The sequence below is a fragment of the Bufo bufo genome, chromosome 5 (assembly GCF_905171765.1).
Source record: "Bufo bufo chromosome 5, aBufBuf1.1, whole genome shotgun sequence".
NCBI lineage: Eukaryota > Metazoa > Chordata > Amphibia > Anura > Bufonidae > Bufo > Bufo bufo.
This window is the reverse complement of record NC_053393.1, coordinates 286,040,054-286,058,088: the sequence shown is the minus strand read 5'-3', so window position 1 is coordinate 286,058,088 and position 18,035 is coordinate 286,040,054. Positions and strand designations below refer to the sequence as shown.

Here is an 18,035-nt window from a genome sequence, read left to right as displayed (position 1 = left end):
GTGGTGACCTCTGTGGTAATAAAGAGTGGAGGCAATGTAAGGCCAAAATCTCAAAAAGAACTGGCAGGGTTAGATCTGCTTCTTTTGTGGTAAGTTCTGGAACTGGTGATGCCACTGATAATGTGGGTGCAGGCTCAAAACATAAACTAAGTCAAGCTCAGCTGCCTCTAGCTCTGTACGGGCAACTCCCGTAAGGCATTTTTTCTCCACAAGGCTGGCACACAAAACCATAGCCATGTGTAAGATCTGCATGATTAAAATAAGGTGTGGGTGTCTAAACACAAACATACTGTAGGTACCAGAGCTCTATTGGAGCACATGACACAGCATCACCAGATCCTGTGGGAAAATAGAAATGGCTAGCATTTTCAAACATAACAAATCTGTTCTCCTTCTCCTGGTCTTCTTTGTGGAAGGTAGCCAGATTGCATCTCCAAGCAGTACAGTGTCCTTGTCATCATCAGCTGCTTCTTCTCCTGCTTATACTACGCTTTCTCCTTGTCCTCTGCTCTATTGTGAGACATCCATAAGGGAATGTGTGACCATGAGACTATTAACAATTAGCTTATGTGCAAGCTGAAGGTTCAATTGCTGCCTTACCACTTACTTAGCTTAAGTGCAAGCTAAAGTCCCACCTGGCCTAGTCACTGAAGGTTCAGTTGATGCCTTACCCCTTATTTGTGGTAAATGTGGAGCACTTCCATGCCTTTGCCAAAATTTTATTTTTCTGGGCTCTGGTCCAGGCAGTATGGTGAGACTCTTGGCATGTGCATTTCAAATGGGTATGCATTCTGACCCCATTAAGGCATATTTTTGGACGCTTGGTCTCCCAACAAGCCACAGTTTTTTTCACCATACACTGTATCACCGTGTATGTTTAAAAACCATCTACCCTTGATAAAGGACTGTTTTTGTATGCTTTGTAATATGAAAAAGCATAACACATGCAATGGCACGGTGTGTTTCGAAACACACTGTTTGTGAAATGCATTAAAGATGCATTTCTCCATAGCTATGTATATCAGTGTCACTTTGACCATTATTTGCAATCATTGTCATTGTGTTCAAGAGCTTAGGGAGAGAGGAGGAAGAAGAGAAAAAGCAAAAACTCATAAAAAATTTACAAAAAGATAATGGGGAAGATTTATTAAACTGGTGTAAAGTAGAACTAGCTTAGTTGCCCATAGCAACCATTCAGATTCCACCTTTTATTTTCCAAAGGAGCTGTGAAAAATTTAAGGTGAAATCTGATTGGTTGCTATGGGCAACTAAGCTAGTTCTACTTTAAACCAGTTAGATAAATCTCGCCCAACATCTTTTCCTAAAAATTCTGAGCCCTAGGAGACTAGAGGGTGTTATATACCAATTTACAGGGTAATAGAAGCCACTTTGCTTCGGGTAGAATCCATTCGGGTCCAAAGCAAACTGTATAAAAAATTTGGCAAACCTGAAATGAACTGATTCTCAAAAGGTTTGCTCATCTCTTATCTGCACTCAAAGGGGTTGTCCTGCTATTTATAATGATGACCTATCTTTAGGATAGGTCATCAATATCTGATCGGCGGGGTTAAGAGATCTGGCACCCCCATTGATCAGCTGTTTGAAGAGAAGCTGTTTCATCTTCATTACACTATGCTTCATCTCCTGTGGAACAGCAGTGTAGTGTAATTACAATTACTCGCTCCATTTAAGTGAATGAAGCAAGTACTTGTGATTACACTGCACTTCTGAGATGACATGCAGTGTAATTAACAGGAAGCAGCTCTCACATGGAGCACCACCTTCTCTTCAAACAGCTGATTGGCGAGGGTGTCAGGTGTCATACCCCACCGATCAGATATTGATGACCTATCCTGACAATGGGTCATCAATATAAGTAGCAGGACAACCCCTTTAATATTGCTCAAATACAAGACTGGCTGACTAGTTCCTACACTAGGGTCTATAATCCTAGCAAGAGTAGCACCATGTGCCTATTGTGTCACTCTTTGCACATTTGGCAAGATACCGTCCAGCCCCATTCACTATAATGGGGAATGGCAGAGATTCGGCTGCTACCCGGGAAATACTGCTGCATGCAGCGGTATTTGTCTGGTTGCTCCTCTGTATATTTGTCGGAGAGTGGCTGGATCTCCGCGGGTCCCCATTATAGTGAATGGGGCCAGGTGGTTTCTTGGCAACGCACGGTTGCGCCCCGTATTCACGGATCTGGCAGGCTGTTTCCAGCTGGAACAACCTGCTGGATCTGTTTGAAGCAAATGTAAAACAAGCCTAAGCTTTTTGGTGCATCTCTCCTTTTATCTCATTATTTTGAATATCTGTCTTTTTACTTCCTCAATTGTAAATCCAGACTATTGATACTTCATGGGCATTTATGACTTGCAGCTGTTTCTCTTTCTAATTATGTATATACTGTGGAAAATATTCCACTGTGATTTCTATATAATTAAGTTTAGGTATCAAAAACCAGCTAGCAAGTGACGTTAATTATCTACCGCTGAATTAAATAGTAGTAACACAGAAAAAGAAAAACATGACATATACATTGGTATATGTTATTAGCATAATAAAAATATTCAGCTCTGTGAGTGAATAGTAATCTTGATAAAACAAATAATAATGATAATAATAATAATAATAATAATAATAGCAATCATTGTACCTTGAAGTGTAAACAATCAATGAAGAGCTCATTCCACTCCTCCTCTTGAAAAGGTATTTTGCTGTCAACAACTAAATTGGCTCGGAAGCGTTGAGTCATTTGATCATATTGAAATCTATCTGCAGGGTCTGTGTACTCTCTAAAATAAAAGCAATATGGATCAATTATAAGGAGATAAAATGAAAGTAATGTCAATTTCACAGATTTTATTGCAGACTTTAAATGTGATATTGGATTATAAAATCGCATACAAAAAAGGGCACTCCGCATTACCTTTGCATTACTTTTATCTGAAATCAATCAAATCATGAAAAACATCCTTGTCATACAATTTTTAAAAAATCCCATCATACCTGAATGGTATTTGTTGACTTAGGTGGAAAATGCTTGCTGTGTTTATCAGAAGGTACTGGGCTTCATTCACTAAAGAAAGTGAAGGTGAACTTGCATCCACAGGTCCTGAGAAGAAACATAGCTATGAGAACTGGAACACATGTTGTGGTAACATATAGTATATAAATAAATGTATCTTTATAATGGATAGTTACCTGTCTCTGGAAATTAAGGACAGCTCATGCAAATTTCGGACTATTGACAACTCTGCAGTTGCCTTAAAGGGGTTCTGCAGTTTTTTTAAACTGATGATCTATCCTCTGGATAGACCATCAGCATCTGATCGGCGGGGGTCCGACAGGCCCCTGCCGCGGCGTTCTCGCTGTTTGCCGCAGGCCCAGTGATGTCACGACTAGTATCAATGGCCTGGGTGGGGCTAAGCTCCATTCAAGTGAACAGAGCTTAGCCCCGCCCAGGCCATTGATACTAGTCGTGACGTCACTGGGCCTGCGGTAAACAGCGAGAAGGCCGCGGTGCTACTGCCAGTGCCACTGCTTTCTCAGACAGCTGATCTGCAGGGGTCCCGGGTGTCGGACTCTCGCCGATCAGATGCTGATGATCTATCCAGATGATAGATATTCAGTTTAAAAAAACTGCAGAACCCCTTTAAGGCTGTATCATACAGCCCGATTTCCCGACAATCATCTGCTCGCTAGCGAAGGGGACCGCTACTATTACATGCAGCGATCTCCTCCTCAGCATAGGGAGGAGCGATCATTATACCATCACTCTTTCCTATATTGGATCATTGTTTGAGGGCAGCAGATCGTGATTAGACACCACAATCTTCCACCGGCAAACAATGATTTTTTAACCTGTGAAAACATCTGGATCACCAGATGAACGAGCATTTGCTTCTTCTGAGGCAATTGGCATTAGGACGGAAATACAATAGTTAATCTGTCTGTTAATTCTGTCGGTGACCTATAGCCATTTTTTGCGGTACAAAACACTTCATTTGCATCCGTGACACAGAAATACAATTGTTCGTCTGTTAGACACTTTGGTGGATGACCATAAATAAACGAGAAGAGCATCAAATAGGGGCTGTGGCCGCGGTGCTGCTGGTATTGGTGTTGGTGAAGCTCCTGCTATAGGGAGAGGATGTTGTCGATCTGTGCCAGCTACATGCCCATATGAAACACCTTCCTCTGGTGCAAGCAGGTGACAGGACATTCTTTGTCATTTTGTAGGCCCGAATACCACTCTACGAATGGTGAGGCCAGAACAAGTAGAGACAGTAGCATATTGGATGGCTGAGAGTGCCTCCAGTTCCTTCACATTGTCTCCCACCCGGTCCCCTACAGAAAGGGTAGAATTGGCAGCAGTGGCCCATGGACATCCGTCTTTCACCTCAACCCCTTGCACATCAGCCAAGCAGTCTGAGCCTCAAGTCATGCAGTAGTCACTTATGCTTTTTGATAACTCTGCTGGCGTGGTTTCCATGGGCCATCCACCTATTCCAGAAGTGGAAGAGATTGAGTACACTAATGCCCAACCACTTATGTTTGAGGATGAGGACGTAGGAGGACCGCTGCAGCGTGTCTCTGATGATGATGAAACACAGGTGTGCTGCGACTTTCTGCACTGTGCAGATCAGCAAGGAGGGCAGGGGTGAGGAGTGGGTAGAAGAAGATGTGGAGGATGATGAAGTCCTAGACCTCACATGGCATCCTGGTCATCCAAGTGACATGTGCAGTTCGGAGGAAGAGGTAGGGGGTCACGCAGCGCCAGCTGCACAGCAAAAGAGGGAGAAGGGTGCAAAAGCTGAGCGGCCTGCCCGCAACCGGTACGCCTGCTACTGCCGAACCCGCCAAGAGACATAGCACACCAAAGCAAGCGCAAAGGAGTTCCCTGGCATGGCAGTTCTTCAGGCAGTGTGCTGACGACAGGATACGAGTGGTTTGCACACTGTGCAGTTAGAGCCTGAAGCGAGGCATAAATGTTCTAAACCTGAGTACCACCTGCATTACCTGACATCTAACTGCAAGGCATGAGCTGCAGTGGAGTAGACACCTGAAGAAAAACAAAAGACCTGAAGCTCCTCCTGCTCCCTCTTCTGCTGCGGTCTCGGCGGTCTTCCTCCCCCTCTGGAGTGACAGTGGCACCTACCACCCCACAAAGAGAGGATCTCACAACAACACCAACACCACCACCATCACCGAGCATCTCCACAGTGTCCCATGGAAGCGTTCAGCTGTCCATCCCCCAAACACTGGAAAGAAAGAGGAAGTACCCCCCTACCGCCCGCGAGCCCTGGCCCTGAATGCCAGAATTTAAAAATTCCTGACCTTTGAAATGTTGCCATTCCAACAGTTTAAAAATGTCATGATGGCAGCTGCCACTACTTTTCCAGGTGGGCCATCCCTGCCCTGCACGAACAAGTGGTGAAAAAAATCTGATGTGCGCTGCGGAACGCCATCAGTGACAAGTTTCACATAACCACCGATACCTGGACCAATAAGCATGAGCAAGGATGCTATATCACCCTAACTGCCCCCTGGTTAAATGTTTTCACGGCTGGGCCTAAGGCGGAAAGCCAACTCTGTCACTGGGCCACTGTATTGAATCCACCTGCAGTTGTCACCTCAACACTCTGTGACTGAGCCATTGTGTTGACTCCTCATGCTGTTGTCACCTCACCACTCTGTGACAGGGGCACTGTGTTGACTTATTATGCTATTGCCACCTCTCCATTTTGTCACTGTGCCACTGTATTGAATCCTTATGCTGTTGTCACCTCACAACTCTGTGACTGAGCCACTGTGTTCACTGGGCCAATGTATTGACTTCTCATTCTTTTGTCACCTCAACCGTCTGTGACTGGGCCACTGTGTTGACTACTCATGCTGTTGCATCCTCTCCATTGTGTCACTGGGACACTGTATTGAATCTTTATGCTGTTGCTACCTCACCACTCTGTGACTCAGCCACTGTGTTGACTCCTTATTCTATTGCCACCTCAACACTCTGTAACTGGGCCACTATGTTGACTACTTATGCTGTTGTCACCTCATCACGCTGTGACTGGGCCACTGTGTTGACTCCTCATGCTTAGCCACCCTCAATACTATGTGATGGGGAATCTGTTGACTCCTTATGCTCTTGCAACTTCACAAGTCTGTCACTGGGCCACTGTAGTGAATCCTCATGCTGTTGCCACCTCCCCACTCTTTGACTGGGCCACTGTGTTGACTCTTAATGCTGTTGCCAACTATTGATTTTGTCACTGAGACACTATGACTCCTCATGCTGTTGTCACCTCACCACTCCGTGACTCAGCCACTGTGTTCCCTCCTCATGCTTTTGTTACCTCATCACTCTGTGACCGAGCCGCTGTGTCTACCCCTTATGCTTTTGCCACCTCAACACTCTTTGACTGGGCCACTGTGTTGACTCCTCCTCCGGTTATCACCTCACCACCCTGTGACTGGGCCAGTGTTGACTCCTTATGCTATTGCCACCTCTCTATTTTGTCACTGCGACACTATGTTGACTTCTTATGCTGTTGCCACCTCACCAATCTGTGACTGAGCCACTGTGCTTACTCCTCATGCTGTTGTTACCTCATCACTATGTGACCGAGCCACTGTGTTGAATCCTCATGCTTTTGCCACCTCACTGTTCTGTCACTAGGCCACTGTGTTGACTTCTCATGCTGTTGCCACCTTAACACTCTTTGATTGGGCCACTGTGTTGACTCCTCCTCCTGTTATCACCTCTCCACCCTGAGACTGGGCCACTGTGTTGACTCCTTATGCTATCGCCACCTCTCCATTTTGTCACTGCGACGCTATGTTGACTTCTCAAGCTGTTGCCACCTCAACACCCGGTGACCAGGCCACCATGTTTACTCCTCAGGCTGTTGCTACCTTCACGACTATGTGACGGGCCCTCTCTTGACTCCTCATGCTCTTGCAAACTCACAACTCTGTCACTGGGCCACTGTATTGAATATTTATGCTTTTGCCACCTCACCACTCTGTGACTGAGCCACTGTTTTGACTCCTCATGTTGTTGTCTCCTCCCCACTTATTGACTGGGCCACTGTGTTGACTCCTCATGCTGTTGCCACCTCTCCATTTTGTCACTGCGACACTATGTTAACTTCTCATGCTGTTGACACCTCACCGCTCTGTAAATGAGCCACTGTGTTGATCCCTCATGCTGTTGTCACCTCCCCACACTGACAGGGCCACTGTGTTGACTTATCATTCTGTTGCCACTTCAACACCCTGTTACTGGGCCACTGTCTTGACTTCTCCTCCTGTTGTCACCTCACCACTCTGTGACTATGCCACTGTGTTGATTGCTTATGCTATTGCCACCTCTCCATTTTGTCACTGCGACACTATGTTGACACCTCACCGCTCTCTGAATGAGCCACTGTGTTGATCCCTCATGCTGTTGTCACCTCCCTACACTGACAGGGCCACTGTGTTGACTTATCATTCTGTTGCCACTTCAACACCCTGTTACTGGGCCACTGTCTTGACTTCTCCTCCTGTTGTCACCTCACCACTCTGTGACTAAGCCACTGTGTTCACTGGGCCAATGTATTGACCCATCATTCTTTTGTCACCTCAACCCTCTGTGACTGGGCCACTGTGTTGACTACTCATGCTGTTGCATCCTCTCCACTGTGTCACTGGGCCACTGTATTGAATCCTTATGCTGTTGCCACCTCAACATTCTGTAACTGGGCCACTGTGTTGACTCCTCATGCTGTAGACACCCTCACTACTATGTGATGGGCACTCTGTTGACTCCTTATGCTCTTGCAACCTCACAAGTCTGTCACTGGGCCACTGCATTGAATCATCCTGCTGTTGCCACCTCACCACTCTGTGACTGAGCTACTGTGTTGACTCCTCATGCTGTTGTCACCTCCCCACTCTTTGACTGGGCCACTGTGTTGACTCTTAATGCTTTTGCCAGCTATTTATTTTGTCACTGTGACACTATGTTGACTTCTCATGCTGTTGCCACCTCACCACTCTGTGACTGAGCCACTGTGTTCCCTCCTCATGCTTTTGTTACCTCATCACTCTGTGACCGAGCCACTGTGTCTACTCCTCATGCTTTTGCCACCTCAACACTCTATGACTGGGCCACTGTGTTGACTCCTCCTCCGGTTATCACCTCACCACCCTGTGACTGGGCCACTGCGTTGACTCCTTATGCTATTGCCACCTCTCTATTTTGTCACTGAGACACTATGTTGACTTCTCATGCTGTTGCCACCTCACCAATCTGTGACTGAGCCACTGTGTTTACTCCTCATGCTGTTGTTACCTCATCACTGTGTTGAATCTTCATGCTTTTGCCACCTCACTGTTCTGTCACTGGGCCACTTTGTAGACTTCTCATGCTGTTGCCACCTCAACACCCTGTGACCAGGCCACCATGTTTACTCCTCAGGCTGTTACCACCTTCACGACTATGTGACGGGCACTCTCTTGACTCCTCATGCTCTTGCAACCTCACAACTCTGTTGTCACCTCCCCACTCTTTCACTGGGCCACGGTGTTGACTCTTAATGCTGCTAGCTCTTTATTTTGTCACTGTGACACTATGTTGACTTTTCATGCTGTTGCCACCTCACCACTCTGTGACTGAGCCACTGTGTTTACTCCTTATGCTATTGTCACATCCCCACTCTTTGACTGGGCCACTGTGTTGACTCATCCTCCTGTTGTCACCTCACCACTCTGTGACTAAGCCAATGTGTTCACTCTTCATTCTGTTGTCACCTCAATGCTTTGTTACTGGGCGACTGTGTTGACTCCTTATGCTGTTGACACATCCCTTCTCTGTCACTGGGCCACTTTGTTGACTCCTCATGCTGTTGTCACCTCAACACTCTGTGACTGGGCCACTATGTTGACTTCTTCTCCTGTTATCACCTCACTTCCCTGTGACTGAGCCATTGTATTGACTCCTCATGTTGTTGCCACCTCCCCACTCCGTGATAAGGCCACTGTATTGACTTCTCATGCTGTTGCCACACTCACTACTCTGTCACTAGGTCACTGTGTTGACTCCTCATGCTGTTGCTACCTCAACACTATGTGACTGTTCCACTGTGTTGACTCCTTATGCTATGCCACCTCCCCACTCTGTGACTGGGCCACTGTGCTGACTCCTTATGCTGTTGTCAGCTCCCCACTTTTTGACTGGGCCACTGTGTTGACTCATCATGCTGTTGCCACCTTCCCACTATGTAATTGGCCACTGAGTTTACTCATCATTCTGTTGTCAACTCAACACTCTGTAACTGGGGCACTATGTTGACTTCTCCTCCTGTTGTCACCTCACCACTCTGTGACTGAGCCACTGTGTTCACTGGGCCAATATATTGACTCCTCATTCTTTTGTCACCTCAACCCTCTGTGACTGAGCCATTGTGTTGACTACTCATGATGTTGCATCCTCTCCACTGTGTCACTGGGCCACTGTATTGAATCCTTATGCTGTTGCTATTTCACCACTCTGTGACTGAGCCACTGTGTTGACTCCTTATTCTGTTGCCCCCTGAACACTCTGTAATTGGGCCACTGTGTTGACTACTCATGCTGTTGTCACCTCACCACCCTGTGACTAGGCCACTTTGTTGACTCCTCTTGCTTTTGCCACCTCAACACTCTTTGACTGGGCCACTGTGTTAACTCCTCCTATTGTTGTCACCTCATGATCCTGTGACTGAGCCATTGTATTGACTCCTCATGTTGTTGCCACCTCCCCACTCTGTGATAAGGCCACTGTATTGACTTCTCATGCTGTTGCCACACTCACTACTCTGTCACTGGGCTACTGTATTGAATCCTCATGCTGTTGCCACCTCACCACTCTGTGACTGAGCCACTGTGTTGACTCCTCATGCTGTTGCCACCTCAACACTCTGTGACCGGGCCACTGTGTTAACTCCTCCTATTGTTGTCACCTCACGATCCTGTGACTGGGCTACTGTATTGACTCCTCAGGCTGTTGCTACTTCACTACTATGTAACTAGGACACTCTGTTGACTCCTCATGCTGTTGCAATCTCACCACTCTGTCACTGGGCTACTGTATTGAATCCTCATGCTGTTGCCACCTCACCACTCTGTGACTGAGCCACTGTGTTGACTCCTCATGCTGTTGCTACCTCACCACTCTGTGACTGGGCCACTTTGTTGACTCCTCATGCTGTTTTCACCTCACCACCCTGTGACTGGGCCACTGTGTTCACTCCTCATGCTGTTGCCTCCCTCACCACTGTGTGACTGTGCCACTCTGTTAAGTCCTCATGCTGTTGCCACCTCCCCACTCTGTCACTGGGCTAATGTGATCGCTAGAGATGAGCAAATTGAAGCTGACAAAGTGGAACTCGTTACGAATTTTAGGAAAAGTTCGATTCGCACCGAATAGGAATTTCCTCGCGCTTCGTAGTAACGAATCGCATTTTTTCTAAAATGGCGACTGCCCGTGTGAGAACATTGAGAAAGGAAGTCTGGAAAGGCAGGATCACCCATACTGACATGCATTCAGCCAATAAGCAGCCAGCCAGCCCTGTGATGTCACAGCCGTATAAATACGGCAGCCATCTTAGATTCTGCCATTCACCAGCTTACTTATTGCAGGGAGAGACGTGTCTGCAGGCTCTAGGGACAGTGATAGAAAAATCATCATTGTGCTAAAAAAAATGATTTACAGTGGCAGGGAAAGATTATTCAAGGTGTAGGGCAATGATAGGGAGGAATCATTCCACTGCATTTCTGTTCAACAGGATTCAGTCACGGAGGTGACAGCCTGGTTACTAGGAACAAACAGATTACACTTTGCTGCACTGACTGGCGATACAAATTGCCATTATACAGCTCTGTAATTTCAGCAAACCATTTTTATTAGGGTTTAAGTGCTGTTTGATAGAGGCATTAACAGGGTTCTTTACAAAGAAAACATTTCTTCATTTTATTTGCCCTAGTGCGGTACAGTTACATGTTCTAAAGCATTTTTTGGCTTTTATTAGTGGGGAAAAAGGGCTTATTAGCCATTGTGTGGTGAAGTGCGAAAATTACAGCCCTTTATGTCGTGTATTAGTGGCAAAAGTAAAATATATTTGTTGGTCAGCGGTGCACTTATCTGTTTTAAAGCCCCTTTTTTGCGTTTATTAGTGGAAAAAGGAAAAATATCTTTGACACCTAGCGGTGCAGTTATCTGTTTTAAAGACCTTTTTTGCGCGTATTAGTGGAAAAATATCTTTGCCGCCTAGCGGTGCAGTTATTTGCTTTAAAGCCCATTTTTGCATGTATTAGTGGAAAAAGGAAAAATATCTTTTCCGCTCAGTGGTGCAGTGAGATATTTTATAGCCCGGTTTTCCGTGTATTACTGGGTAAATACAAATATCTTCGCCTTCATTGTTACACCTATCTGTTGAAAAGCTTGTTGTGTAAAAATATTACAAAAATGTTGGTCTAATTGCTGTTCTGTGGTGCAGTGAGATATTTTACAACCCAGTTTGCTGAGTATTACTGGCAAAATACAAATATATACATCTTTCATTGTTGCACTTATCTGTTGAAAAGCCTTTTCTGTTAAAATTGAAATAAACTTGGGCCTAATTACCGTTCAACGGTAGGGTGAGATATTTTACAGACCATTTTGCCGTGTATTACTGGCAAAATACAAATATATTTGACTTTCATAGTTGAACTTATCTGTAGAAAAGCCTTTTGCGTAAAAATAGAAAAAAAACGTGGGCCTAATTGCCGTTCAGCGGTGCAGTGAGATTTTTTACAGCCCACTTTGCTGTGTATTACTTGGAAATTACTAATATATTCGTCTTTCATTGTTGCACTTATCTGTTGAAAAGCCTTTTGTGTAAAAAAATGAAAAAATGTTGGTCTAATTGCTGTTCTGCGTTGCAGTAAGATATTTTATAGCCCCCTTTGCCGTGTATTACTGGCGAAATACAAATACGTTTGCCGTTAATAGTTGTACTTATCTGTTGAAAAGCCTTTTGTATAAAAATAGAAAAAAATGTTGGTCTAATTGCTGTTCTGCGGTGTAGTGAGATATTTTACAGCCCAGTTTGCCGTGTATTACTGGTGAAATACAAATATATTTGCCGTTCATAGTTGTACTTATCTGTAGAAAAGTCTTTTGTGTAAAAAATATAAAAAACTTGGGCCTAATTGACGTTCAGCGGTGCAGTGAGATATTTTATAGCCCAGTTTGCCGTGTATTACTGTCGAAATACAAATATATTTGACGTTCATAGTTGTACTTATCTGTAGAAAAGCCTTTTGTGTAAAAATAGAAAAACATTTTGGTCTAATTGCCGTTCTGTGGTGCAGTAAGATATTTTACAGCCCAGTTTGCTGAGTATTACTGGCAAAATACAAATATATTTGATGTTAATAGTTGTACTTATCTGTTGAAAAGACTTTTGTGTAAAAATAGAAATAAACTTGGGTCTAATTGCCGTTCAGCAGTGCAGTGAGATATTTTACAGCCCAGTTTGCCGTGTATTACTGGAGAAATTCAAATATATTAACCTTTCATTGGTGCACTTATATTTTGAAAAGCCTTTTGTGTAAAAATATAAATAAACTTTGGTCTAATTGCCGTTCAGCAGTGCAGTGAGATATTTTACAGCCCTGTTTGCCGTGTATTACTGGCGAATTAGATATATATAGATGCGCCTTTCATTGTTGCACTAATTTGTTGAAAAGCCTTTTGTGTAAAAATAGAAGAAAATTAGTACCTATTTGCCATTTAGCGGTGCAGTGATATATTCTAAATTCCTGTTTCCTGTGTATTAGTGGCAAAAAAAAATATTTGATCTAACATTTGGTTATTAGATCTAACAGTATGTCAGGCAGAGAAGTGCAAGGCCCTGCACAAGCGAGTGGCAAAAAACCTAAATGTTTCTGGCGCAGGCAGAGGTTGCAGCAGAGTAAGGGGCCATGGCAGCAGGGGTCACTTCGAGAGGCCTGAGCTTCCAGTGTCAGCTAGTGGTTGTGTAGTGACCAGCAACCCAGCAGTTCTTGAATGGTTGACTCGATCTTCGACTTTGTCGCAACTTACATCAGACACCCCGAGCCAAGAGTTAGTGGGTTTATCAGACACAACCCTTAGTTGGCATGGCCCGGGATAAGGCCCTGTGCCCTCACCTGTCCTCAACCTGCCTCTGTCCTTTCATTCACTAGGCGGGCAAGTAGTGATGAGGAGAGTGGCGTGGTAGCTGTTGTTGCGAGCGGTCAGGCTCCTGACCCAGAGACGGTTGAGGAGCACATCAGTGACGTGCAGACAGTACTCAATGATGATGATGTAGCTGATTGCACATGGGAGCCGGGTGACGAAGGGGCTTCATTTATTTTTTTATTTTTTTAGAATAATGTAATATTATAAAATTTGGTGTTTACATGATAAATTTGCAGCGTGGGGGCCCCATGTGGCTTATACACACTATCAAAATAATCCTTCAGCGTGGAAAATAGATGCCGGATGACTGGGATGCTCCATGACTAGAGATGGCCTTGCGGTTCGCCCGGCGGTCGTTTCGCGGCAAACTTTGCTCATTTGCTATGGCGTTATTCGCGCCCGTCATATTCTTTTACATTGTGAAGAACTTTGACCCATGACACATCCATCAGGTGGTACAGGATATCCAATTGAGACGTTTCAGCACATGGACATACCCCCTACCTTATAAATAAACCTGATCTGGCCGCCATTTTACATTCATTCTTTTGCCAGTGTAGGGAGAGGTTGCTGTGTGGAGCAGGGACAGCCTGTTAGGGACACAAATCGCTAGATAATAGGGCCACAAAAGTCCTTTTAAGGACTGGTATAGGAGTGCTATCGATAGGTGTGACATACTGAGGGGTGTAATATACTTATAATATACTTTCTAACATAGAAAGTATATTATAATGCAATTGTATTGTGCAGCAGTTGTGTGCGGTTCTGCTGCGATACTGCAGCCACAGAGTGCCAAACGCTATTGGAACAAATAATTTCTACTGGTGTAATTTACCAGTTGCCCCCAAAAAAAACTGATTGAAGCAGGGGTGTTATATACCAATAATATACTTTCTATATAGTGCATTTAGGTAGTGCAGCATTTGTCTACGGTTTTGCTGCATTACCGCTTCTACACAGAGTGAAAAACATGATTTGAAGAAATAATTTCTACTGGTGTGATTGTGGTCTTCTTCCACAAATACTGCTCTTCTATGGGGACTTTTGTCTAATGTACCTAATGTACCTCCAGCCACAGAATCCAAAGTTCTGTGCTGTCAGGTGAATCCCTATTGCCTAATTTGTGGGGCCTGTACTGGCAGACAGTTAAATTTTTTATCTGTAGCCACAAAATCACACCCTTGTCTCACTCCTCTGCCTCTCATTATGACGGCGTATGAACCTTGAATTAATCGCGAATATCGGCACTTCGAGAATTTGCGAATATTTAGAATATAGTGATATATTAGTATTTTTGAATATTATAGATTTTTTTCATCTGAAACCGTGATCCCTCCCTGCTTCTTGCTTGTGGGCCAATAAGAAGGCTGCAATGTTTTTGTCTGAGCTTAGCAACATCCCTAGTAGTAATGGACGAACATCCACAGTGATGATTCGCGAACGCGCATTCGCGATCAAATGTTCGCAAACCGTCATTGACTTTAATAGCAGGCAAAGCTGAAAAACCTTCAGGTCATATTCACAGCCACCAAATACAAACTATGAGTGCACAAATAGTCCCACAACATGGACAGTGACATACCAGAGGGGGATCATTGGCAAAAATTCCCACAAAAAATATGCATTTTAATCAGGGGCTATTTATTTGCGTCTTAAAGGGAAACTCAAAAATATGCCCTGCTGGAGCCTAGAAATTTTTTATTTCCTACTTGTTTGATGTATACAAATGTGCAGCACTCCACATTTTTGTATCCTGCAGAGTCCATAAAAAAAATGCATACGTAAAAATTTTCTACCATGGAACTGTATGGTGAACGGACGCCACTGTTCGGCATCAGTCTGAGGCATCTGTTAACGCATACATTTTTGGTATGCATTAAATGGATGGCAAAAATAGTATGTGAACCCAGCCCTAGTGTCAGAATAAGCACCAGTACACAGCGGAGCAGCATGGCAGAGAGGGGAGGCCGCCATGTACTGACAGAGCGCAACCTAGTCCTGGTGGTTAGGGATGAGGACTGTGTTTCCCAAGGATCATTTTCTACTGGGAAATACAGGGCACAGTATAATACACTAGAATCTATATAATATAAAGGTATTAGCTCTACTCCCGAATAATAATACAATTAGGTGGTCATTTATTATATAGAAATACGTCTATGTTAGGCGTATTTCTGACACAGATTGTGGTGCAAAGTTCCTTAGCACCGCAATCTGCATATTTTGCCAGGTCTAAAAAAGGATGGTGTGGGCAGGGAAAGGGATACAGTTATGGCCATCCAGTTATTGGATAACACCGCCATACATTGCCCGGATAACACCTCTGTACAGTGACCGGATAACACTGCCATATCATGACCGGATAAAAGGGCATAAGAGGGCACAGTACAGGGAATGACTAGGGGCACTACACAGGGTGTGGTAAGAAGGCACAATGCAAGGTATAAGGAGGCACAGTACGGGGTGAGGGGCACAGTACGGGGTGGGGGGCACAATCACATGACCCTGTCACATTAGAAGGTCCTTATGGTAAATGCGGTTCATAGTCCACCATAATAAGGGGCAAAGGAATGAGACAAGGGTGTGATTATGTGGCTAGAGATAAAAAAATTACTGTCGGCCACTACAGGCCACAAAAATTAGGCAATAGGCATTCACCTGGCAGCAAAGAACTTTGGATTCTGTGGCTGGAGGTACATTAGTAGGTCACAGGATTAATATGTAACTGTCGGCTAGTACAGGCCCCAAAAATTAAGCATTTACCTGACATAAAAGGACTTTTATGCCGCTGTATACACATAAGGCAAGAACCATTCTTTGTTCTGAGTAGTGGCAGATATGTGTGGGCTGGCATGAGGAAATTCAATTACGCGTGGTCATGACAGGTGTTGAATTCCTCCAAAATCCATGTCTCATTCATTTTCAAAAATGTGATAGTGTAGGGAGATTGTGATCGCAATATATTCCAGTGATTAACGTTTCAAAGACCCCAAAGTCCTTTTAAGGACTATTGTGTGTGGTGGCAGCAATTTAATTGTGCAAAGTAGTACTCATTTTTTTTTATACTTTGCAAAATAGCTATTCCTTTGCTATATAGAAGGTGTCTGCAGTGACTTGTGACATCTGTGCAGCAACACCTTCTGTGTGTCAGGGGCAGAGAAAGGAAGAATATTAGTGAAAACAATAATTTTTTTATCATAATCTATCCACATTTTTGCTGTCAACGGTGTAATCCGTGAATTGTGTGATCTGTGCTTCAACACCTTGTGTGTTTGTCAGGCCTAGATATAAGGAAAAAATTATAATACAGAAAACACTTTTTTTCTCATAATCTATCCACATTTTTGCTGTCAACAATGTAATCTGTGAATTGTGTGATCTGCGCTTCAATATCTTGCGTGGTTGTCAGGCCCATATATAGGGAAAAATTTTAAATTTTTCTCCCATAATTAGGGTTGAGCGAACCCGAACTGTAAAGTTCAGGTTCATACCGAACTTTTGGATTTTTGGACCCTGGGCCCAAACCCGAACTTTTCAGTAAATGTTTGGGTTCGAGTTCGGTGAGCTATGTAATGGAGCTTTTTTGAAAGGCTGCAGAGCAGCCAATCAACAAGCGTTTAACTCATGTGCCCTTAGAAGCCATCACAGCTATGCCTACTAATGGCATGGCTGTGATTGGCCAGTGCAGCATATGACCCAGCCTCTATATAAGCTGGAATCACGTAGCGCTGCACGTCACTCTGCTCTTACTAGTGTAGGAATAGGATGTAGCTGCTGTGAGGGAGAGAATAGGAAAGAATCTGTTATCAGAAGTGCTTGTTAACTCAGCGATCTACAGCGATTTTGTTTTGTGGGTGCAGTGTAACATTTTTTTACCCTGCCCTGAGCCCAGTGACACAGAATTTTTTTTTTTTTTTATAAGCACCAAAAAAATGTGCATATGTGCATTTGTGACAGTCAAATACAAGGTTTAAATACTGCAGTTATATTCAGTGTATAAAAAAACCACCCATTTTTTGCAAGACACATCTGGGGACGTTGCTGCATTTGTTAAAGTGAAATACAAGCTTTAAATACTGCAATTATATAAGGGTTAAAAAAACACCCAATTTTTGCAAGACCCTACATCTGGGGCCTTTGTTGCATTTGTCACAGTGACATACAAGCTTTAAATAATGCTATTATATTTTGGTTTAAAAAACCCACCAATTTTGGGCAAAATAATACATTTGCGGCCTTTGCTGCACTTCTGACAATCCAATACTAGCGTTAGATACTGCTGTTATATTCTGGTTTTAAAAAAACACCCATTTTGGGCAAGATAATACATTTGCAGGCTTTGTTGCATTTGTGACAGTAAAATAGAAGCTTTAAATACTGCAATTACATACTGGGTTGAAAAAACACTCATTTTTTGCAAGACCCTACATCTGGGGCATTTGTTGCATTTGTCACAGTGAAATACAAGCTTTAAATACTGCAATTATATTTTGTTTTAAAAAAACATCCATTTTGGGCAAGTTAATACATTTGGGTCCTTTGCTGCATTTCTGACAGTCCAATTCAAGTGTTAGATACTGCTGTTATATTCTGATTTAAAAAAAAAACACCAATTTTGGGCAAGATATTACATTTGCGGCCTTTGTTGCATTTGTGTTAAATACTGCAATTATATACTAGGTTGAAAAAAAAAACATTTTTTGCAAGACCCGACATCTGGGGCCTTTGTTGCATTTGTCACAGTGAAATACAAGCTTTAAATACTGAAAATATCTACTGGGTTAAAAAAAAA

At 43.7% G+C, this 18,035-nt stretch overlaps 1 protein-coding gene across 3 annotated transcripts in view; it reads right to left on the bottom strand.

Annotated features, from left to right (window-relative positions):
- MOCOS (molybdenum cofactor sulfurase) overlaps positions 1 to 18,035 on the bottom strand; it is a 1,795,153-nt gene that overhangs the window by 365,516 nt on the left and 1,411,602 nt on the right. For all 3 annotated transcript variants that reach the window (XM_040432351.1, XM_040432352.1, XM_040432353.1), the window contains exons 12-13: positions 3,016 to 3,121; positions 2,663 to 2,801 (exon numbers count right to left, since the gene is read on the bottom strand). In XM_040432351.1, coding sequence (XP_040288285.1) covers positions 2,663 to 2,801; positions 3,016 to 3,121 — 245 coding nt within the window. The remainder of the gene's footprint in view (positions 1 to 2,662; positions 2,802 to 3,015; positions 3,122 to 18,035) is intronic.